Source organism: Symphodus melops (genome assembly GCF_947650265.1).
Source record: "Symphodus melops genome assembly, chromosome: 1".
In the NCBI taxonomy this organism is placed as follows: Eukaryota; Metazoa; Chordata; class Actinopteri; order Labriformes; family Labridae; genus Symphodus; species Symphodus melops.
The window spans coordinates 47,397,162-47,422,436 of NC_136691.1; the positions used below are offsets into that span (position 1 = coordinate 47,397,162).

At 41.4% G+C, this 25,275-nt stretch overlaps 1 protein-coding gene across 4 annotated transcripts; it reads right to left on the minus strand.

Moving 5' to 3' along the window:
* Positions 1-254: 254 nt before the first annotated feature.
* Positions 255-24,932, minus strand: atosb (atos homolog b). 4 transcript variants are annotated; one of them, XM_079369022.1, is made up of 12 exons: positions 24,523-24,932; positions 22,079-22,191; positions 13,134-13,319; positions 7,750-7,936; positions 7,317-7,515; positions 5,507-6,845; positions 3,994-4,052; positions 3,567-3,666; positions 2,876-3,034; positions 2,031-2,099; positions 1,527-1,732; positions 255-1,441 (listed from the first exon to the last, which is right to left on the minus strand). In XM_079369022.1, the coding sequence occupies exons 6-12, from the start codon at positions 6,671-6,673 to the stop codon at positions 1,288-1,290; spliced, it is 1,914 nt and encodes a 637-aa protein (XP_079225148.1). In that variant the 5' UTR covers positions 6,674-6,845; positions 7,317-7,515; positions 7,750-7,936; positions 13,134-13,319; positions 22,079-22,191; positions 24,523-24,932; the 3' UTR covers positions 255-1,287. The 4 variants fall into 4 exon arrangements, with proteins under 4 accessions (XP_079225148.1, XP_079225147.1, XP_079225149.1 ...); XM_079369021.1 differs by lacking the exon at positions 22,079-22,191; XM_079369023.1 differs by lacking the exons at positions 13,134-13,319; positions 22,079-22,191 and having other exon boundaries at positions 24,523-24,931.
* Positions 24,933-25,275: the final 343 nt, after the last annotated feature.

Genomic DNA, 25,275 nt, shown 5'->3' on the forward strand with positions numbered 1-25,275 from the left:
GCCAGTCACAGGGTTTATTCTTTTAAATATACATAGACTTTTTCCCCAATATTAAATACCCCACCACCCTCCCCTCACCCATCAATATCCCCTCCCCCCTCCCTCCCATTCCTGCCCTTACTCTCAGTTCTTCGCTTTCTCCATTCCCCACTCCAAAGAGAAAGCTCGTCCGGCTGACAAAAACACACTCTACTTTGTGCAGCATATTGCTTTTTAAGACATTTGCGAAAACATAAATTAAAATCTACTACAGCTTGTCGTTTTTTTTCTTTTCATTTTATGCTTCAACATCAGTCTGTTCTGAACAGAATCTAAAAATAAAAGTGTTTTTTCTAAAATAGAAATCAGCACAGTGTCCCTCAGTCTGGCTACATAAAGTGAACTGGATCCCCTTGTTTTCATGACCTGGTATAACCCCCTCGGTCTGAAGGGTACACAGTGGTATGTACCAAGATTTGGGAAATTGTGAGAAGTTAAATTTATTCTATAACAGAGGTCCTGAGTTTCGTCAAATTATGCAAGTATGTTTTTATATAGTTATGTTTTAAATAATAAAATATCCAATCAAGATGGCTGATTTTGTTTCAGCCTTTCCTAACTAAAGAACGCTTGTGTTTATGTATCTTCTTGCCCCCACTTCTCTGGTCAGAAAGTGTTCATGTAAAGTATACGTTTGGGGAAAACACCCCACAATCAGCAAAGGGCTTATAGTTTGTTGATAGTGTCAATTAAAGGTGGAAATGATTGGTCCAATGAGGCGGCTGGAGTTGCAGGCAGATTGAAGGACAGTGTGATACGGCACTAGAGGAAAAATTCAGGTGTTTAAGTCAAAAGGCATGCATGTTAACACTGAAGAGTCGCCACCACAAATGAAAAGTATGTGCTGTGTGTGAGTCTCGTTAATCAGTTTGGTGTGTGTCAGTGTTTGTGTCTTTTTATTTTTGTACACTTTAAGGTGTTGTAAAAGTCCAGCTTTTGACCGCATACATGCCCCTGCATCATTTCTAATCTTTTTATACTTAATGGAAGATACTATGAATGCCCTGGTTGAGTATCATTTTTTTTTTTACATTTGTGTTTTACTTTTAATGCAAAATGTACTAAAGCAGGACTTCTACTCTCACAAAAACTGTATCAAATGTGCATGTGTGTCTCGTGTGCATGTGGTGTGTCTCATCAAGTTTAATCAAGTTTTGTGTCCATCATTCTTGCAGTCTGTTTGTTTTTCTTCCTCCTTTAGGAAGCACAGGAGGGGCTGCATTGACGTTAAGGAGGGTCAAGCTGGGGTCACACGCGGGGGGAGTATTTAGGGTTTCTTGGCACCTCGGTGAAAGATTTCAGCTCATAAGGGATCCCTGTGTCCACTTCAATGGATTTGCGGGAGAATAGCAGCCGGATATCATTGTGCAAGTAGATCTTTCCAGATTTGGAGCTCTGGAATCTGGGAGGAAAACAAGAGATCTGTTAGAACCTGGAAAATAACTGCACATGCATCACAACACAAGTGAATGAAACCTCTACTATACCTGAGATGCATCAAGTAGCAGAGAATCTTCTTCCTGTCTTGAACTCCATCCCCTGGTGACACCTCGCCTCTCCCCTCAACCCCCTCCTCTACAGGCACCAGGAAGATTCTGTGGCGCAGGAAGGTCATGTGATTGACGGGCATGTCTCCAAAGTTGTAGGTCACCAGGAACATCTTCACCACAGTTTTGTTGGGATTGAATAAGGTCTGAGAACAGATGAAAATATTTAGTATATGCACCCGCTGCCTAACCATGAGTTATGAGTGCAGTGTTTTTTATCTCCTGAAATAGTTAAAAAAGGAGTGCCCATAGTTTCATCCTTGCAATGACAAGTAAAAAACATCTAAGTATGATTATTAAAATATCAAAACATTCCTTTGTTATCATTTTAGATAATGGTGCAAGCACAGATCAAATATCTCAAAGATGCTTCATTTAACAAGCAATGAGGTATTTTCTGTTTTTACAGGGTAAAATGAAGATGAAATGAAAAGACAAACTTACCACTTGTATGGTCCCTGCTTTGGGTATGCTATATCCTTTCTTTCCAATAGGCTCGAGAGATACCACCCCCTGTAAGGCAGACAGAGAAAGTTATCAATCACTGCTACGGCAATTCTTTCATTTCTTTTACTAACTGTTAACTTTTACATAGAGATCAGAAGAGTGATTAGTGTCAATTTAAAGCAGCTGTATGACATTGGCGTGACTATTATCCTCAGAAACATCTGGAAAGGTAACATTTAAAACCAGATGCTTAAACACAATCAATCCCCCCCCCCAAAAAAAACAGCAGCTACACAAATCATCCTAATATGTGATTATAAAATCTAATTTAAAGTACTTAGAAGTTAATAAAAGAAGGCTTACAATTCTACATTTTTACACACAACAATTGAGAGTCAAGATAAGACATGGAGCTAAGAAACTGACAACAGCTGGTTCCAGTGTAACAACAGAGACAAACTTACATTTCTTAGACACATGATGAAGGTTGTTTACATGTTATGGCAGGTCCTACCTTACTAAGGACTTGGTCATCTTCTATTATAGGATTTTTTATTATGAATATTGTATTTAGTACTGTTGTTGACAGTTGTAGAAAAGGCCTTCAAGACGATAAACCACGCCACATATTTTGTACATCTGGTGCCGAAGAAGCAAGCCAACAGCAATTTTGTCCTCGCCAATTCTTTATTTGTTTCGGGTTTGTTTTTCTTTGGATGGCTGTAGTATTTGCTCAGAAGCAAACAAGTGATCTCCCATGTGCAATAAAACAATGTCTGTTTTTCTTTGGTTTATTGTTTGTTTTTGACTTAAGTTGCACCCAAAAAAAAAAAAAAACTGACCAGGAAGGGTGAGGGTGCGCTGTGCTCTGAGATGTCGTAGTATGTGACCTGCACAGGCAGAGTGACGTGCTGTGGGCAATAGGAGCCACTGGCACCGATCTCCGCAGTGAAGCCTTCGATTCGTCCAGATGGGGAGAACCGTCCTTTCAGTATGGACTCCTGGAATACACAAGATACAGAGAAGAAAGTATGTAGACTTGAACAAGCTTTACTGATGCACTCCGAGTTTCGTTTGGACAAACACTCTGCAGAATTAATGTAAAATCCAAATAACATATTTCATGTATTCATGCTGATTAAATCGAGCAGTGTTGAAGTTAGTACACATCTGTTTTCCACAACAGCATAATCCAAGAAAAGCATAATTTCAGACAATGTTTTTATAACTGCATGACAAACAGAATTATGTTTAAACACTATAATCATAGTAACATGTTAAGTTGTACTTTAATACACTAAATCAAGAGGTGTTTGGCATATTTTGCCATCCTCTTCCTGTTTATGTGGAATACAAACCAATTAGAAACACGATATTGGAAGTACCAAGACTTGCCCACTTCCATCTGAAATGGGTTCAGACTTGTTCAATTAGATTTGCATGTTGATCTCCCAATAGAAAATGGACATAAGCGACATACTGCATACGATCTGCAGTGTCTCAAGAAGTTATCAATATCTTTAAAACGTGTACCTCAAAGTTGCCGAGGAGAGCTCTGCTGATGGAAGATGATGGCCAACTGGAACGTGTGGAGTGGCCGGTTTGTGCGTGTCTCCCGCTACGCAGCTGCCGACTGAATGCAACCGCAAACACACAAAACAGACTGCTGGTTAGTGGTTAAGATTACACAACATTTCACATGCATCAGAATGTGTCAAGTCCAGACAAAGTACCCTTTAATTTAGAATAACTGGCTGCCTATGCTGACTCCCTTCTTTCCCCCGTGTTGACTTCCTTGCAGTGAATCTAACTGACAAGATCCAAGCATGCCCTAATGCATACACCAATCTAAGGCACCTGCTGAAGTTCAAATATGTATTTCTCCATCCTTGTAGAAAGCTCTTTTTTTAAAACGATATTGTCATGACAGAACTTAGTCTGAAGTGGAGTGGACACTCACCTTTTTAGCCGAAGCCCACTTTTTAGCCGTCTCCCTGGTCGTGTGCAGTCTGTGGCAGTCTGAAGAAAGACAGTAAAACAACTATTATACCATATCAAGATTTATGTCAGCACCTCGCTATTTCAGTATACGCACATCACTTGAAACTTTTATTAGCAAACAGCAATAAAAAGAACAGCCAAGGACTGTTTCCTTTACTTAATGTGTGTCTGTAAGAGAAGTTTGAAAGCTACATTTTTTGTTTCAGGTTTCTTCTTACTTACTGAGCTCTGACCGTGGGATGTTGTGTCAGATGCAAAAACGTTCCCCATTTCCACACTACCATTCATCATAAAGGTCACCCAACTGTTAGGAGACTCATCACTTGCCAAACCTATGCTACCTACTAGCCATTTGCTAACAGCTAAACTATCACTCATGGTTAGCTATTTGATATAAGCTCACCTGGGGTTACACTGGCTTTCTAGCCCTCGCTCTTTGTCAGCTTGTCATCTCATTGTCACCATGGATTGACAACGTAGACAGCATCTTCGACAATCCTCCTGTTGACACTTTCTGTGTCCCTCAAAAATCTTTTTCTAAACTTTTGATTTACTCAAATACCATTGATGATGATGATGATTCAGTCTCATTCCTTTTTTAACTCTTTATGCTACTAAAGTTTCTGCCTCTAATTTAAAACCTCAAGTCTTTCTTACATGCATCTGTTTCTCACCGTGTATCCCTGTCACATACCCTAAACAACTGTGGTCACAACGTTTCTAACAACTGCATGAAACCAAGCTAGTGAACTAATGCACCCTATTGTCCCCTTTAGCAAACTCGCATTCTGGCCTCTGGTTTTACAAAAATGGTCAGTTCCCTTCCAGAACCATTTTTTCCCCCGCAGTATGTATGTGTGTGTGTGTACATGTGTGTACATGTGTTAGATACACTGGACACAATGAACCCTTCCTCAATGGGCTTTATTCTGGAGCTACTCAGCCTGTTCCAGCATGGTGTGATCATGAACTGGCCTTCACTTCATTCTTTCACCTGTATTCATTGTCTTAGTTTGGGGGTTTTCAGAGACTTTCAAGGCTAACAGGTTTATTACCAATCAAACATTATTCCTTTTTCAGAATTCAAAGCCTTAGAAGTTTCAGCATGTGATGGACTCAACTGTTTTGAACCCAACAGCAATTTCCCTTCTATTAGGTATTAGGATACCCCCCTCATGGTGGCTAGCAACCCCAAAGTGGGGTTTGAACCCCCACTTTGGGAACCACTGTGCTAAGCTAACTTGTGAAGTAGCTAACCTGTACACCAGATGTCACTTTTTTATGACAGCAATAGATAATTAATAACCGCATAAAGTATTAGCGAATTCAGCAAAACATACTATTATACAAAATGAACATCTGATAGGGGTGTGTGTGTGTGTGTGTGTGTGTGTGTGTGTGTGTGTGTGTGTGTATGTGTGTGTATGTGTGTGTGTGTGTGTGTGTGTGTGTGTGTGTGTGTGCGCGCTGACCTTAGGCTGGTCCCATGCAGAGGGCAGCAGATGGTTCCAGTAAGGTGCAGCTTTAGCATCAGTGCTGCGACATGACGCTGGGCCCAGTCCTGACGCCAGCAATGATAACCTGCTTCTCTTCGATGTGGAGGGTCCCTCATCTTCTGAACATGACTCCCCCGTGTCGCTCGGGGAGAGCAGCCTCTTCTTGGCCGGCCAGTGGCCTCCAGAAGAGAGACGGCTACTGCTGGGGGTTTTCTCCCAGGAAGCCAGGCCAGTAGAGGGGGAGGATGCAGCCTGGGTGGCACTTCGCTCAGGTGGAGAGGATTCAAGTCCAACTTCCCATTCAGTGGCCTCACCCGGCTCCTGCAGCTCTGTGTGGTGTGGGGGAGAGAAAGGGCCTGGAGGGCTAGTGGGGCTAGCAGGGTTGGGGGTCTCATAGGTGGACACGTCAAATAAGTGGGGACTGTTCTGGCCTCCAGATGAGCCATTACTACAGCTCTCGTTTGTATAGGTGGGTGTGTGGCTCCCATTGAGTGTCTCCGTTCTGGCTGAGCTCCCAAGGGAATAACCCTGGTCAGAGAGGTGACCATGTGGGTCACACATTGGGGGGGATTTAGGAGAGAGTGGAGCAAATACATCAGGAACCGGCCTGTCATGATTGTGCTGCGTTGGGCGTCGGGAAGGGTTGTGGACTGGGGAGAGGGAAGGAGACCTTGGTGACAGTCCTCCTTCAGAGTCTCTGTGCTCCACTGGTGTGCAAGAATAAATTGAACCAAGCCCACTAGGGCCCGTCACTAACCCCATTCCAACTCCTTGAGCAGGGGCAGGCCCACAAAGCACCCCTCCCTGCAACACATCCTTGTCTGAGCAATCCCCTAAGTTGGGACGCTTATGTGCCACCTGGGGTTCCTCTAGCCCCCTTTTCACTGCCAACCGGACAGGTCTCTGTTGGGTATCAGCATGGGATTCTGTGGAACTAGAAAACCCCCCCAACTGGGAGAAAATGGAGAGCTGATAGACCTTTTGGAGCCGCAACTCCTCCTGGCCAAAGTGCCTTGGTGCCCCAGGTCTGACCCCAGGGTCCAGTCCCTGTAATGGGGATGTAGGTGGAGGCAGGTCTCCCTCCTGGGCTGGAAGCTCTAATGGAGTCTTTTTATGGGCTAACTCAACGTGGATGTGCCGCATGGTGTCTATGAAGATGGAGAAAAGTCTTTACTAAGTTTTTTGTAACAGGGTCAGATTGGTCCTGAATAGTTAGTAGAGGCAGAGCAAGATGTTCCACAGGATTAGAAAGTCCTATAGTTCCTGCTGTGATGGTGTCAAACAGTGGGAATTCTGAAGCGGAGCTTCATAGCACCTGAGAGGAAAAACAGTCATTATTTTCAGGACAGGTTTTGATTTTAAAGCAATCAATTATAACAAAAATAATGAATGCTGGAAGCTTAACACCTATTATCTGCCTTCTTTATTTTGACTGTTAGAATAGTGTGCCTCTCATTGGTGATTTTAAGAAACAGCCTTGAAACGTATAAGGCGTCATGACCTCACTATTTCATGATGGTATTTGAACAATGTGAAAGTGTTCTTATTTTGACCTAAGAAAATAAACCTTCCACAAAAGCAAAGGTTAATAAGGTAGTTGTAATTGTTATATATTTTTATTGAACATAACATTTAAACATTAGTTGGAATCTTAACATTTCAAACAGAAGAGAACTGCAGCTCTGTCATTGCCATTTTACAGAATATAATATCTGTCAGGCATATGCCTAAAGTCTCAGTGAAAAATACAGTGTTTTGAAGACAATGCCAATGATCAGTGTCTCACCTCTGTGCCTGTCCTTCTCTAATTCTGCCCTTGTGGACAACTTGCATCTGGCCCAACATCTGGAGGTTGTTTCCAAAAAAACCTACGAAAGGAACTAATCTTTCTCCATGGCAGCTGCCATGAAACCACGCCAACATCCCAAGATAGGAAATTGAAACAATATGGAATCCAGGAGGAGAAGGAATGAAGGAGCTACAACCTAAGAAGAAAAAAGGGTGTTGTTTTTTTTTTTTTGAAAAACAAATTTACAACCAAATAATACTATCATAGACATTAAAGTTTATGACACAAAGTCAGTTTATTATGCTTGTATACATTGCAAATGTGTCGGCATGCTTAAGTAGTTTGGGCTATAAGAATGATTTGTTACAAACTTTACACAAAACCAAAAAACAAATTGGTCTGCAGACAGCATACTGAGGCCTAATCTCACCTGAGAGTTGGAGTGTCAGTGATGCAGGAGGTCGTTGAAAGGAACTATCTCTGAACAGGATTTTGAGGTAACTCTATTTAGGATCCATTTCTGATTGGTTGATAACCAGAAACGCCCTCGTTGATCACCTGGGCATAGGTTTTGGCACAGCTGTGACATCATGACAGAATCATTCCACCATAAATCCCTGAAGACACCGAAAGACAAAAAAAAGCAAAACAAACCAGTTGTCAGTGTTGTGCTTCATCAGAACACTACAAAAGACGATTTCACTCAAAAAGACATAACAGCAAATATAAATGTGTTCAGAATTTCAGATGAGAACAAACCCTAAGAATCACATAGATCATGTTACTGCGCTTACTGGCACACACTACAGATGGCAGTATTCATAATGCACAAACACAATAGGGTTCAGAAATGACTTCAATATTACAGTCCATTGTTGAAATTCAGGGGAAATCCCAAATAAAATAATGAATACTTTATGGAGAAACAGGAAATTAGTGTTGAAAAATAGCCAAAACACTCCAGGTGGAGGATCAAATGCTGTAGTGAATCAATGGAGGAGAAGCCCCCAGAGAGTTGATACCAAAGGCTCTAACTTGGCACTAAATGCTGCAAGGCCAAGAGAAGCAGGACGTTTACCGACCCACTTGGACCAGAACTTGGGAATGTTGAAAGAGGGGGGAATCACAGTGAGCTGTCGTTATGGCAACCAGTAGCCCAAGGATAACGGCTCCTTTGTGTTTGGCCACAAAGAGGGAGAGAAAAAAAGCAGAGCTAGAGAAGAGAGGATGAACAGTGGGGGGTGTTGGGGGCCAGGGATAGACCCACAAAGATGCTCCTTCGAGAAAATACCTTCAAACACAAAAAATGGCTGCCCTCCATGAGGCATGTACAGACAGCCAAAAATCTCAAAATAAAAGATTTTGTATGATTAATGTAAAGCGGGCAAAATAATTTGATTGAAGTGCTTACAAATTTAATTCACAGCTTGAATTTTTAAATATGACAGTTGGAGTAGTTTCGGAAAAAGCCAAGAAAGCTAATCTGACACACACGGCTGGCACCTTAATCTGTAATAAAGAAAAATGCAGTTAGTTCCCATTTAGACCAACATTACAGCAACCAGCTACTTCACTTTAAATGATGACAAAACTTTGATGACACATGACGAAATCTATTACCAGCACAGACGTGGTTACATCTGTCTTAACGTTAAGCAAGAGGAAATAAAATGCCTGTAAGAAAAGGGAAATGTACGTAATGCAAGTTGTTTGTAGGTATTTTCCATGAGAATGAAACACAGCTGAAATGAATCCACTGGTGGGAGTGTAAGGGGTTATTGAATAAAATCACCAAAATGCATTCAAAATGAGTTGCACTCAAATAAGTTATTTGACATTGAGGTTATGGGCCACATTCAACACAACCAGTTGCAGGCTTGGCTGAAGAGCAAGTGTTTGTACAGCCAAGTTTTGTGTTCAATTTTGTTATTCACTTTTCTTCATTCACTTGGTTCAATATGCTCTCCAACCTTTGACAAGAAGTAGGGACGCATGTCAAAGATGACAGCAGGACATAAATGGAAAGAAAAGATAGACAGACCCCTCCTTGTCTCGTCCACTTTGACCCAAATACACAACTGCAGAATAAATGGTAACCAAATGCTGCTTTTTTATTTATTTAACATTTGGTGTTAAATAAACAAACAAAGCTGTCCTATTAGTACATCTCTAGTCAACAGGGATTTCCAGTCTATATCATTACCAAGTCAAATAACAGAAAATAAGCATTACTTATACATGGATCTTCAATCAACACAATACAAGGAATCACCTTGTTACAGGTGGAGTCAACTGTGTTTGCCCCCAGAGGCCGAAGAACAGAGTGGGGGTTGGGAAAAGTATGACAGAGGAGTCAGCAATGACTATTTATAGTTTTCGTCTATATCAGAGCTCAGAGGGAGTACCTAAAGGGTCCCTGCAGGGTCCCACTGGATTTCTGTCCTTATTCTAAACCAGCTGAGCCAGAGGCTGGCAGAGACTGCACAACCCTTTTCAGGCTTGATCCACGAGCAAACACAGGAGAGTAGAAACACCCAGGCTTTCCCCAGAGACAGACTTCAGGTTTCTCGGTGGGTGTGCCAGCTCAGAATTGAGTCTATAACTGCATTGCTTACAGTGCATTTTAAAATATTGGCACCTGCACTTCTCCAATGCCAACAGATAAACATAATTCTACAGACAAGTGGTGAGTGGACTAATTTGGTGGCCTGATATTGGAAAATAAAAATGAATTAAATCAATGACAATTATTATATTAGAGCATTTATTACAGCTCAGTGTTTGTAAAGAAGCAGTGCCTGATTATAATATCACATCTCATTGATTGAACACTGCAGATGTGTGGCATAAACACGTTAACACATCAGTGGCAGGCAAGGTACAATCTTAATGTAACATCTGCAGCATCTCTGGAAATGGAGCAGTAAAAAAAAAAAAAAGGAGTCGGAGCGAGAGTAGAAATGGTGAGATGACAGACAAAGGAATGAGAAACGCCCAACAACAGGGAAGCTGCCAGACTGAGACGGCGACAAAAAAAGAGAGAAAAGATGAGGAGATGGGGGGAACAGAAGGAGACTACAGATGAGCCAAAGAGGAGGGTATACTGTAAATACAGGTAGAAGTCTCCAGTGTTTATGGCAATAATACATAAACCTGTAGATCTGGGACTTTTTTGGTCTGGCCTTTTTATTAAGCTTTACTAATAGGTAACTCTTTGGCGTATCAATAAACTCTTTTTTTTATAATGTATATTTTCCAGCTACAGATTTTTAGCTTATAGATAAAAAAAATAAAAACTTTAAGAAGCATATTTGGACAGTTCACATTATTTTACTTAATGATCAAATCTGAATAACACTAAAAAGGTTGTTTCAATACAGAGCAAATGGATCTTAATATTGGATGCCATATCCCTAATCAATAAATTATAAATGAAAAAAAAAAGCTGTTATAAAATGAAATATTTGTCAGGTTAAGTAAATGGTTCAGAAATATTTAGTAAAGAATAACATCCCACACAACAGTTTCAGCTAAATAAACCATAGCTGTATAAAACATGGAAACAGTCTTGACTGATGTTACTCATTGGTTTCCGAAGAGGCGTGATGAAGCCCAAGATGATGGTCGCCATATTGGAAATGCTAAAAAGTTTTTAGTTTATCAACAATCAAAAAGGAGGAACTAAGACGTGCAAATAACTTCATTTTGCAACTCAATGGTTTGAACTAAAACTGAAGCGAAAATGGAGACCTCATAAAGGCATGCCTTCTGTCTAACTGAAATATTTAGTTCGGTGTCCTTTAAGGAGGATAGCTTCTGATGTTGTCAATATTTGCGAGTATGTGTGTTCCTATAGGCCAAGGACTACTTTTTTAAAGAAGTCAAAGGCCAAAAGTCCTGGGTCATATGACCTATCAGGTGGACAAGGGGGTCATATGATCATCATGGGAGAGATAATGTTAAAAAAGTAACATGTCGCAAATTGTTTACAATCACCTTTGGTATCATACCCACTTAACAGCCTATTAACAGCTACTTGGACTCAGACACATTATTGGATTGACAAATGGAGCATTAGTTTGTCATTTAAAAAAAAAAAATCTATAAAACTGACTAATGTACCCTTCAAGACCCTGTTGCTCCTCGTAAACTCTGAAAAGTTACATCAAACAGAGGTTTGACATAAACATGTCATTGAGAGGAATGCTGGTCGGCCCTGGCCTAGTAACCAGCTCTTCGTTCTATGTGTGAAAGTAAAGGGGGCAGAGTTCACAGCCAGCAGCTAGCCTCAGAAAATACCCTGACATTTGGCCTGTGCACATTCATCACAACGCCCGTGAGCCACGAGGATGATTACGCACAAAAGCCTAGAATACCACAACTACATAACTCAGTTTTATTTTATTGTAATGAATTCTGCAGTCCACATTTAAAAAAAAACCTGCTGCCCTGTACACAGCAATCTATATTCATGAGAACTTGCAAACTCTCTTTCTAGAGTCTATTCTACCATTATCATAAAACTCCCCTGCTAACCTTATGCTATACATGTGTGAGGAGTAGACTGTAAATGATCAACAAGTGGCTCCTGGGGGAAATTCCCTGCATTGTCCACATGTTTTTACTCCCCTTAGGAATATAATTAAGTTAGAATATTGTTAAATGTTTGTGAATCAGCTCTGGGTATTAAGTTTCTCACAACAGCCTTATTTGCCTTGGACTATTCCTGACACTCCCTTTTTATGTTTTTTGTTTTGTTTTTAAAAAAGGAAGAATTAACCCCTTAGGGAGGTATGCACTGATGCAACTCTACAGTAATCCAAATAGATAGTTTTGGTTTTTTTTAGCCTTAAGATTTTCACTAAGAAAGGCACTCTTTTTAAAAGAAGTGCAGATGGAAGTGTATTATAAAAATGACAGTGATAGTTGACAATTGGTTACCAAAGTATCTTGCACAGCACACAACGTTTTACATGATTTTTTTCTTGAAATCTTTTGCTTATAAAAGAGAAGCCTTTGTCAGCTGTGTTTGTGTTTCAGTTAAGGACATGATTTCTTTCTCGTAGTGATATAAGCAACATAATCAACTTGAATGGGCCTTTTGTGGAAATATTCGCCTTTATCTGCTCAGCTACTCCCTCTGTGTCTTCGGTCCACCCTTTAGGTGTGATTGCATCTGCAAGAAGTTAGCAGCCTCCCAAGTGCCCCACTTGTCTCATCAACTCTTAGCAGCTGCCCCTCCGCCAGATCTATTCCCAGGCCCGTTCTGTGCCTGGAGGCTGATAAACACACGCTGACACAAAAAGTTGCTAAGTGCTCACTGCAAACAATCACCTGTTGATTGGATTACAGAAGCTGTCTGAGGTTTGGAAATCTGATTGTGTACAAAAGGGATGGAATGACAGCCGCCCCTGTTTGTGAGTGTTTTTGAGCATCAGCCAAATGCAGAAGACAGGAAATAGAAAGAAAAACAAAAAGTGACAGAAGGAGACATAAAACTTTGAACAGACAGTTTTTCAACACACAGACACACACACACACACACAAAGTACTTTGACAGGCAAGTTAAGGCCGTCTAAACTAAGCTGGCTCAGTGAGATAGTTGCTGAGAATGCTGTTTGACACTAGGTCCCTTTCTGCCTCTCTCTCCCTACCTCTGTCTGTCTATCTGTGTGTCTGCCGGCTCTATCCGTCAGTCTGCCTTTCATGTGGCCATTTTAGGAGACGTCGAGTCAGCCAAGGCCCAGCTGACAAGATGACAGGAGGAGCATTAGTACAGTGGGACAAATCAGCAGGACAACTTGTGACACTCACCCTATTCAGAAGGCAGGAGTTTTATCTCGCAGTCTTGACTCTGTTCTTCCTTCCTCTATTTCGTCTGCTGGCCTGATGGGTGACACTGATGCCTTTTCTTTCTGTCCTGTCTCTATTTCCACTGCCTTCTTTTCATATCAACTCCCCCGTTGTTGTCCCTCTCTGTGCTCCCTTCGTCCAGAAACGCTGGTGTTGAAAATGACAAAGACAAGTCAAGTCTCTCTACCTTCCTGTGCTCGTTTTGTCAGGAGGCCTGACAGCATACACTACCTCTCACTCTCTCTCTGTGTCTTGTTTTCTTCCTGTCTACCTCTCTCCACCCTCACACATCAAAAACCCATCGACAACTCGAACCCCCCACCCATCTCTTGCTTTTTCCCTCCCTCTCCTTTTCTCTCTCAAGCTCCCCCTCCTGCCCCTCTTTCTTCCTTTCTCCCATTCGCGCCCCTCCAAAACATCCCGAACACAAAAGCCACTTCACATGCTAGCGTCCCCCCTTTCCCCTCTCCTCTCATTTCTCCTCTACCTCACCCTCTCCACTCTTCCTCTAGTCTACTCTCAGGCCCCTCCTTTCAACCCCCTTTTCTCTCTCTCTCGCTGTGTTTTCTTTCTGTCGGTTTCCTCTCAGCTGATAGAGCAGCGCATGCTTTGCTCACTCAGCAGTGAAGGCATACAGGGAGGAAAGAAAGGTGGTGGGGGTTGACACTGAGAGCTGATTGGCTGGAGAAAAGGGGGGTCAGCTGTAGTGGCTGTGGTCGTGATTGGCTGTGGGCAGGAAGTGAAGGGTGGGAGGAGTTGTGGGGAGCTGAAACCACACCCACCTGCTCAGCCTGTTCTGCTGTAAAACAACCAAAGAGCACTGTGTGTGTTAAACTTGTGTTAAACTTATGGCCTTGATATATCTCCAAGCATGTTTTTAGTCTTTCTACAGCGTCATCTAGCCACATGTGAGTGTTTGTATAATAAAGAAAAACAGTTGATACTAAAGAAGTTAATGGCTTAGAAAATAAAGAAGCAAATAACTATAAACAAGCATCCACCCCCTTTCATTGCTCCTTTTTCCCCCTCACACAGGCATTCTGTTGTGTGTATATGAAATGTACACAGCCCTGATAGCAAACACAAACGTGAGCAAATAGCACTTATCTGCTGCTGGAGTACAGATAAAGTGCATGTGAAAAAAAAATTATCAGCAGAGCACCAGGAGCTGCCCTCAGCTGCATGTGTGTGATTGTTTGCGTGTATTTTGCCATCTGTTAGCTCATAAGGAGCAGCATGTTGACGAGGCGAGAACTATTTCGAACAGAGTGGTGTGGTTAAAGTACACACCATGCAAGCAAGTCACATCACACTTGCTCTTTTACCTCAAACACACAGAAACGAATATTAGAGGTGGAGATTACACAGCGCACTGTGCACACATGAAGCCGTCAAGAACACCTATTTCATCTTTACCCAGCAAAAACACACCTCCAGACTTAAGCTTTTTCCTTATTTAGGAAACCCCGTTATCAGATGAGTGCCAGTCGACATGTAGAACAACCCTATTTGACAGCTCGCCTTCTCTTTGTGTCTGACTCACCGTTTCTCCTCTACGTCTTTTCTCTTTCTGTGTTTTGTAGCAACCGTGCATGTTTCCAAAACAGGATGGACCATATGGTTGCCAGTTGCCTTTGAGGATGAAAAAAAAAACTAAAAAAACACCGGCAATCTGCCACATTGGTAATTTAAACTTGAGTATCGTTTTTTGTAATCGATGTAATTCTCAATGTTAAACATTGCATATCCTTATTAATGTGACTGCATCTTCTTCTTGTTTATAAGTTAACTGTTTTGCACAAATCTGTTGTAGCTGTATTTTATTGTTCATATCTACTGTTTTTGATCCTTGTAAGGTGATTGCGATGTATGTATATACCAATTAGTTCTACCTTGTGCCTATTGTTTTATACTTCCACTGCTGTTGCTGAAAAGATGAGCTTCCTGCCATGGTTGCAGTTCTCTTAAAATGTCCATTTGCATGCATGCATTCAACCAGCTGCTACCAGGAAACATTTCAATATTGCAATATTACACCTGTGACAGGTTTGTAAAGAACAAGTGAAAAATGTCAAACATATCTCAGAGCTAAATGTGTTCAAAACTATTTTACAAACTTCACTCCAAAACCCAAACCTTCCTGTCCATGATGTTACAGTTTAGCATGAAAACTAATTTAAAAAAAAAAAAAGAAAAAAGAAAAACTGCAAACTGTTTGATGAATATTCTCCACTCTACATTTTGTCAATCTTTAATGACGGATGCAGTGTTGGATTTGTGTGAAAGTATGTCATAGTAGTTCTGGTGCACGAGTAAAGACACTGAGCAGAGATGTTTGAAAAAAAAAAAAAAGTCTCTAGTGACATACCTCCAAATATAGAGATGTGGGGACCGAGGAGGGGGTTGAATGTGAAGAAGACTGAGACAGCAAGAGGAAGACAAACTGACAGAGAGACAGCTGAAGATTGAGACGAGGCTAGGCGTCTGTTTGAGAATTCCTTTGACGGCTGTTATTTTTACAGCAAAGCCAGTGAAAAAAAAAAAGAGAACTGCAATAATGATCATTTTCTGCTCCAAACCAGCACTGTTATTTAAGATTTTGTGGTGCAGCATACACAAACATACACACACAACTCTGTTCCTTTAAAAGCCCAAGTTGCCTTCCATATACGGGAAAAGGGGGTGTGTCTTATTCATGAAGACCCTCCCTCAAGGGCACTGTGAGTGCAGCTGAGGAGAAAGAGGCATTGAAAACACTCACATTCCATCAAACACACACATTGATGCTATCTTGACGAGAGAACATGACACTGTTTATTTTGGTGCCTGTGAGACAACGTTCAGGTTTCATTTCCAACTATGACAGATGAAAGTCTGCGTGACACACATTGACACCAGAATACTTTGTTTTTAGAGGCTTTTATAACCAGCTCTGTTTTGGGGGAGATTTCATCCACCAGCACTGAACATTTACAGCCCGACAACGCTTTTATTGTTTTGACTTGACTAAACCAACACCGTCTTCATCAGTTAGTCAGTTCAGAAAATCCAAAACAAGGTCCAGTTCCCCCTCCTCTTCAGGGAGGAAGAGAACACAAGGAGGAGAAGAGGAAGAGGGGAGGTGGAGGAAGGGTGGGAAAGGAAAGCTTGTGCGAAGGGAGGGCTGTGTGTACAGGACATGTTTAAAGAGGCATGGACACACACGTGTGTGTGTGTGTGTGTGCATCTGTGTGTGTGTGTGTGTGTGTGTGTGTGTGTGTGTTTATGCCTACTGTAATGTCAAACAGTGTGTTAGTAGCACACACATACGGAGACGAGTGTGTCAGTGGTGTTCAAGGCTGTGTTGACTCAGCCATTGCATTTTGTGATGCAATGTTTCTGGATTTATTGTAACATATAAATGAAGTGTGAATGTGAGTATGCAGTAAGCCAGACACATTGTATGATAGCTGACAGAAGTTTATTGTGACGGCAATTTGTGTACCGTTTGACCTACTCGGATCATTAAAGCAGATTTAAGTCTTTTTTAAACTCTTCCCTTTTTTGTGGGACACAAATAAGTTCGAGCTAAATTAAAACTAGCTTTCACAATCTTAGAGCACATGCTTTTTGTCTGAGTCTTCATTTTCCATTTTAGGCATCCTCAGTTATTATTTGTCCCAACATGATTATAAAAAGAACATGTGTGCCTGAAGACGTCTTTGCACATCTTACTTTCTACTTCAGTTGTCTGGATTAGACTGAACAGATCCTTTGAATAAGATGCTTCACCTGTTCATTTAACCAGCCCAATCAAAGATCCCAGAACTAAAGCTGAAGTCATCCTCAGACCACATGCTTTCTTTTTAAGTGGTTTTCTGCTCCACAGAGATTTCTTTATATTTACATTTGCAGAGCACTTTAACAATCTGGTGAGATGAACTCGCTCTGGAAGGGAATGTTTGAGCAGCTGTGTGTTGATCAAAAAAAAAAAAAAAGTTCACAAATTTTTAAAGAGACAGGTTTATTTAAGTCTCAGTATTTTCATAAAAAGTGCTCATGGTTGTGTGATTACGTACATGCCATTTAAGTAAATAAGTTAAGATTCCCGCAATTAGTTTAGCTTAATACTTAACTTACATAATGGACTAAACATGGTGGTTTAATGGTGTCTATAAAGAAAGATAAATATAGGATTGGGTTTAGGTGGAGCAGTTGCAGAAAAATTATTTTCTAAAAACATTCGTTATTTGGTCCTTTTTAAACATACCTGATATAACTTCTGTTTGTTTTACATCTTAATCAATCCACTAGTAGCATTGAATATGTTCTTTGTCATCACTTGCTATAATGAAAATCGGTTTTAAAGATAAAAACAATGTGGTTAATATCCAATATATTTACCCACCAATAAACATCTTCTGATTTGTTTTAATTAACATTAATAATCAGTAAAATAATCAAATTACAGGAGTAGATATTTGTGATGCCATTCAGTGTTTTGTCAGAAATGCTTGGACAAAAAAACCCCACAGTTAGCTCACTTTAGCAAAGGAATCACAAAATCAAGTCATGATTGACGTTAAAGGACAAAAGAGGGAGACAGTAATGGGAAGAAATGCAGAGATGGGGAGGAGTATGGCACCCTGAGTCTTGGTGGCTGACCGGGCCAGCTCAGAGGATGGAATGTTCCAGAGAAATATGTTGCCTATTCATGGAGGACAGGAAATAAAGCTTTCCCTCTTTCCCTCCGCACCTCCCTTCTCCCCCCTCTCGGTCCTCAATCCTTCACCCGAAATTCAGCTGCCTGTCGTTTTACCTCTCTGTCTCTTTACACCACTCCCTTTGTCTGTGTTCCTTTTCTCCCTTCGTCTGGCCTTTGAGCTTGAGCATTTTTTTTTCTGTCCATCTTCCCACAGTTACAAAGTAATTCCCTTTTCTCCTTTCATGCTTGGAGATCTCGCACAGCATGGCGGTATTGCGCCGCTAAGACTGGTAGCGGCCGACTGCTAGTCCTGTCGACCATCTGGGCAGTGAAACAAAAAAGAAAGGAAGAGAAACATCCCTCTCTTTCTAATTGCTCACTTAACCACAACCAGGGAATACTGCCACTTGAAGGCTCTTACCATCTAACTTGATTGAAGATTCATCTTGAACAATTGTGTTGTCAGCAACTAAAGCATGCTGTTATTGATGTCGTTCAAAAATCATCATGGCAATATTTTTTACGTTTTAAATTTTTTTTTGTCACCTTCACTTTGTTACCTTCCTATGCTTTGTTTTTCCTCTATCTGCGACGTATAGCACTTTGGATCAATGATATTGTGTGGGAAGTGCTAAAGTTGAGTTTTAGAGCTCAAAAACACCAATCAGCTAAATAACTACAAAAGGAGAAAACAAACAACTTTACATCGAGTCTGGCTGTCGAACTAAATCTGAACTTGATGAAGCTTGCACCATGTGCACTTTGCTGATCGTGGAGCGACTCATCCATTTTGGTACGGAGGGGTTTACAGGGTGAAGGGCAGAGAGAGGTTTGGCTGGGGTTAATCCTGAGGATCAGTCCAACACAAACACAAACACACACATATACGTACAGACACACACACACACCCTGGCAGCCGTTAATAACAGGAAGCTTTGGTGCCAGAAGAGTTGCAAACCTGTGTTTGAGTCAAAGGTGTGACAAACATCCTTATCGTCACACATACATATCACAGTGGTGCTTTGACAAAACACATAACATTTGAATTGATAGCCTACAACTTGCTGTCTTTGTACATTTTTGTCACAATGAGCAGCTAAAGTGGCTAATTCTCAATGACGACATGCTTACATTAACGTCAACATGCTCACAGTTAGGAGCGCTACTCCAAACTATGAGGCTACTAAATCCACTGTGAAGGATTTCTACAGGAAATTTAGTCGAGTACAATAATCTCAAAAGTTGTGGCTGAAGATCCACCAACTCCTTCATGAAAATGGCAACCCTAATCCCAATAAGATTTATTCAATGGTAAATGCTGCCCTTTGGATCTTAGGCGGTACAAAACATGTCACATGACAAAGACACAGAACAAAACTAAACGTGTTTGAAGAGTGCATCATAAACGTTTTGACACTTTTTTTCCAGGCACACCTTCGTGACCCACTGATGACGTCTACACGACCTACTTTTGGGTCCACAGCAAAAAGCCACAAGATGTACTGTATGATGTTGCCCCACATTGGCAGAAAACCACTGCAAACACTAAGTCATGTTTTTACAGGAAGAATTGAGATACGTTAAACAGCCCTGAAAACGCGATGAGTAGTCAACATTTGACTCACCTTAGTTACACACGTGACAACGCCAAAGGAGTCATAAATGCTGAACTCTGCGAGTACCCTTGTTAGCTTGTCATTTGACACTCAACTAAAATCAAAACACTGACGGATGGTGTCGTCTACTTCTTACAATTAGCCATAAACATACTGGCTAACTCTAATCATAGTTTGAATAAAAACCCCGATGAGATGCATAAGACAGGCACACACAAAACTATTTATACCCACAGCACACCTATACACAACCAACTCAAGTGTGCAAATAAAGGAACAGATATGCCCCAAAGATAAACTAAGAACTTCAAGGCTCTACTTGTTTGGTGTGATAAGTGATAAGCACTCACTTCATTTGGTTTATTAACTTTGAAAAACAAAGACGAACACACGCGCACAAGTTTGTGCACAGCCTTGGATCTCCTGCAGGCGCCTGTGCGTGGCACAGCTTTGGAACTGTTTGGGAGGACATGAGACGTACTAATGCTTTCAGGCCTGCAGCAAACTCCCGACTGTGTGCTGCTTTCATATTGCAATAACATTGCAGTGCTTGTTGAACAGGTCCCAGTCCAGCTTCAACTCTGCAAGACAACGTCAGTGCAAGAAAAGGACCCACAATGGATGGTTTTCTGCAAATCATGACTGTCTTTTTAACATTAACACAAAATAAACGACTGAGTGGTTGTCACAGTTTTCCAGATTTTCTTTTGTTCTCTATAGAAATCAATTTAAGTGACAGATGATGCACGCCAAGGCCCCCAGCCAAACAGCCATACATTCTCAGCCTCTACCAGATCGAGAGATGTGAATAAATGCAGCACAGAGAGATGGGGGGTTGGGGGGGCTTTGATGCAAGGAAAGGGTAATGAAACACATGACATCACATTGGAGAGTAATGGATGGAGGCCAAAAGAGACAAGGTCGAAAGGGAGAGGAACGGAGAGTGTACAGGTCTTAGCTTTATAAGCTTTGTGCTGACCTGACCTATATAATGAAGTGAGATACATCTGCCTTCCAACATCTACTCAGCGAGTCCCAGGCTTATATATGGAAGCCATTTCAGCAGAGTGGCACGCTGCATGTTATGATGTAACGTGTAGAATGAATGCATGTCAGACGTTCAGAGCAAACTTTGCTTTTACGTAGATTTTGCACTGCTGTGCTTGTGCTTCTGGTCTTCTGTGTGCTCGTAGTGCAAAAACAAATTTCCCCATGTGGGACAATAAAGAATCTGAATCTGATGAAGGGGGAGATTTTTAGATGGTTTGTTTCTTCCAAACTGTTCTAAAACCTAAGACATCCAGGAAAATGCAAATCCTCATTTTTACTCAGTCTCATAATGGCTAAAAAAAAAAGGGAAACAATAATTTTCATAAACATTAAATATGGCATTCATTTTCTTGGGGAGGGGGAAATTGTTAATGTTAAAAAGTCAATGATGAATTGTACAATCAGGCTATAATCTTTGCAACCTGCAGCCCGGGTTTAATTCCGACCCTCTGCACTTTGTTGCATGTTAAAGCTCACTCTTTCACCACTGTTTCTGAGTGCACCCACTGCCCTCATCTTCAGACACCACAAAAAAACAAACCCTTCAGTTATTTACTCTCCTTAAACATGACCAAAAACTACACATCTGCTTAACTGAAGCGCTAAATAGGAATACAAAACAATGACAGGCGAGTTACGACTTGCGCTCTACACCAAGTCTTTTACATTTTCTCTTGAAATGATATTGAAAAGTTTCAAAGTGTTTACTCCCAACACAAGGACAGCTCGAGAGAACTCACCCTGTAGGGAGCTGGATATCACAGCGCTTTGCCTCTCAGGGTGTAATGTCAAACCGTGCTGATTTATTCAGCAGGTGGTACAGTTGCTCCCTCTCTGTGGACTTGTCAGCTGAAGGAGGGAGATGGGAGAGTAAACTCAAGATGTGGGATGATGGCTTCCTACTAATAAAACATGAGTGTGAACAAAGAAACTGGAAGAAGTAGTATTTGGCATATAAGCTTTTGGCTAAATCTCAATATTTCCATTCTGCAGATATTCTACAAATGCAATGATTCTAACTGGATTCAAACTTGTGAAGGAGCTGATTTCTTTTCAGTCCTCTTAAGTATCCACCCTTGGCAAGGTCAATCAGAAGGAACACAGCTTTGTTGGCTTAAAAAGACAATAATTGTACACACTCCATCACTTATATTCCTCCTACCTGGCATTACCTTCAGTTCCCTACACAGTCATTAACCTATTACCTATTAATGTTGGAGAGTAATTAGCAACAAATGGACAGGTGTAAGAGGACTAACGAGTCTCTGTTGTTGACAGACTGTTAAGTCGACTGACTGACCTTTCATGGTCGGTTTAGTTATTGTGAGTGTTAAAGGAGCAAAGGCGACAGAGTGAGGGTTTCAGGGTTATCATGCAAAGGAGCTATTTTAGAAATAAGCTGGTATGAAGAAAGAGAGTTAACACTTAACACACTTAAAAAAAATCGTAATTCATTAAAATGACTTTAAAACAGAAGTTTACACTATATAATGTCCCTTCACTGGCTGTGTACATACAGGGATTTATCGAGGTGAGAATACAACCAAACCACTGACCTGTCCTCTCATTAACTTTATCTCTCAAGTAAACTTCACTCTGTCCCTGGACTCTAGAGCATCTGTCTGACTGACTTTGAGTTGTAGTGATTCTCAAACGCAGGCCTGCGATCCTTAAAACATCTCAGGCCAGACACTGCCTAATGTTAGTGATGAAACAAAAAGAATACATTACCATTAAACGAAGAAAATAAGTGAAAAATCGAAAGGTGACCCTGTTACATAGATGTTTGATGAATTACATTGAAGCCAATAAGACACATTTTCTGACCATTGTAAGACCAGACTAATGTATTTAATTGTCCCTTTCTGCCTACTCTAGTGGCTCTAGTTCTTGATACTTTAAAACATGTTTTCACAATGACACTATTGTGAGGAGCCTATCTCTTAGCCTTTAATCATACCCTTAATGATTAAATCACTCGTTATTTAAGAGAGGTAATTGAAGTCTCATAAGGATGCAAGTACAATTCGTGCAAACACATTACACACTGGAGATCAATACAGCCCAAGAGCTGGAGCACCGGAGTACTGGATGTAACCCACAATAATCATGTGTAATCTCTGACATCAAATCCTGCAGAGACACATTGGAGGGCTGACAACATGCCTTCATCAGCTCAGAGCATTTAAAAGCCACCCCCACCTTTGACACACACACACACACACACACGCGCGCGCGCGCACGCACACACGCACGCAATAAAAAGGAGAACTGCAACACTGAATCATAACCTCTCAGTCATATAAGCATTAACAGACCACAGAAGGTAAATGTGCTGTTCTTTAAACTTAGATATGGGTGCAGGCAGGGCCCAGCAGGATCACCCTAAACATGTAGCTCTTAGTATCAGTGAATATCATCTTAACTACATGCATAAAACTGCATTCTGTCTGTGAACTGAGGGTAGGAAGGGCTACCGGTATAGGCTAATGTTTGTCAGAGGATGTAACATTGTTAGTCTGGACCTAATCTATTCAGGCATAATCAGGAGAAACTGAGCACTTGGAGCATTACAAGTCTCAAGTCAGTATCATGTTGACCACTGTGCACTCTTCTTCTAAATAGCGTAACAAGTTACCCATGGTTCCATATCATGAAAACATGCTTCCACCCATGACCACACTCTTGTTTTACTTGTAAGGCAAGGAAGTAAGCACACAGTACATTTCATATAAACACGCTGAAGTCAGGTGATAATAAGGCTTCCTTGCTGAGGTTTTTTTTTTTTTTTTTTTAAATGTCTCACAGTCATCCTTGGTGAGTATTTGATCCCTTCCTTGTCTTCAGTTGTGAGAGGAATTTATACGTTTCTTTGTCTCTGTTGAACAGCAGAGACGAATCCCTGTGTATTTAATTACACATTAGAAACTGGTGTCAAAGACTTATTGTGCATTGGGGCAAGCCCGGGCCAAGGACCCAGGCCAACATGCACCTCGCCTTCAGGGTTGGTTACTCTGCAAAGATCTGCATGACGTCACACTCAGCTGAGGACAAAGCCCACTGGTTTCTCCCAGACAGAGGGGGGGGGGGGGGGGGGGGGGGGGGGGGGGGGGGCTGTTAGAGCAATGCAAGGGTAAAATGTAGACTTACAGATGCTGCAATGTGTAGATGTTTTCAGTAACCCTCAATTTCCATACATTTGAGACAGCTGGTAAGATCCTATGCACGTGTGCTGTATAGAGGGAGAACAGCTGCATACACATGTGACTAATGTGGATGTCAATGCCTTTAATACCCTGCTTTTTCAGGACAATGGGAGGCATTGCATTGCATTGCAGCAGGGCATATGAGACTGTAATAACTGACTGTACTTTAAAACACAGTAGATTTCAAATTTGCTGTATCAACACAAACATGATCTCTCCATTGCATGATGCAATGCAACTCCAATGTGAAATCCAATGGAACGATGCTCCCATTTCACTCTGAGCCTCAGTCATAGTCTCAGATATATGCTACAGTCTTTTTTTAAGGCACATCCCATACAGGCCACAACGCCTGCAGTGCATCTTTGTGAAGTTATGACAGAAAATATCAATATTTTTTACACACGCCTATGCATTTCATTATTAAATTGGGATTTTGAACACACACACACACACACACACACACACACACACACACACACTAAGCAAGTGTGTGTTGAGCAGACAAAGCAGGGAACGCCCCCTACACCCCGCAACCTGCAACCTACTGTCAGGCAGGTCATCAACTGGACTAGGCTGGATTCCAGTCATTCTTTATTCAGATTTATAGATTACTCGATACATTTAACAATGTGACCGCCTGCGGGCTCAGAGTGCAAACATGTCACTGTAATCATGCAGACATGAAGGAATACATTACCAACAGTTTCCATGTCCAGCTATCTTTAAAGCACACACACATAGCAGAAGATTAACAGAGAGATATCTGACCAGTGGAGCCTCGGCCTACTCACCTCATATAAAAAAGGAGGAGTCGGGAGGAGAAGGACACCTAGAAGCTTGGACTGACGCGTCCTTGTCGTCTGCTAGTTTGGCCTTTTTTTGTTATCTCACTCCAGGTTGACTGCTGCTTTGTCGTTATTCCAGGTTGCTTACTTGAAAAGGCGAAAATCAGAAGCTGACCGTCCTTAGTAACGCTACCTGGATGGCTTCTGATGAATAAAATAATCGGGGATTTCAGTCTCGTCCTCCCACTCTGTCTTGCTAGTTGGCTGACTACGTTTCTTCCTCCCTCTCTCTGGCTGCCTTTTTTTGTGTGCTCGCAGCTGTTTTCGTTGTTTCAACCTTTTGCCTGCAATGTTTCCTCTGTCCCTTTAAGCGAAGACGTTTCCGGGATTTGCCCGTTTATATATATAGGAGGCGGGGCTTCACGGCCAGCTGAGCGTCTGTCATTTAACTGATTGGTCGCTTCTACCCCGAGTAACCTATCACCACTCGAGGATTACGCCTTTCTCTAAAACATGCAGATTTATACAAAATACAGATCCGTGATTGGACAATGGATTAGCTATAGTAACGCCCAGTACACGTGCTTTTTCCTCTCCTCCCATTCTTTGGTGCAAAGGATTGTCGTTGTGCTGAAGCTCCGGCCTTTGATAAGACATTTTACTATTTTAACAAAATGTGTGGGCTAACATCAAATCGTGCCTGTCATACAACCAATAAACTTAAATAATATTACATCACTGACAAATCTAGAATTGACG

What these genes read in the sequence shown, in the direction of transcription:
- atosb (XM_079369021.1), bottom strand. Translation starts at nt 6,673, where the DNA reads ATGCGGCACATCCACGTTGAGTTAGCCCATAAAAAGACTCCATTAGAG. An exon ending in CTCTCCTCGGCAACTTTGAG is followed by an intron (nt 3,035 to 3,566) that starts GTACACGTTTTA and finishes TGTGTATTCCAG; the next exon opens with GAGTCCATACTGAAAGGACG. An exon ending in GCGCACCCTCACCCTTCCTG is followed by an intron (nt 2,100 to 2,875) that starts GTCAGTTTTTTT and finishes TCTGCCTTACAG; the next exon opens with GGGGTGGTATCTCTCGAGCC.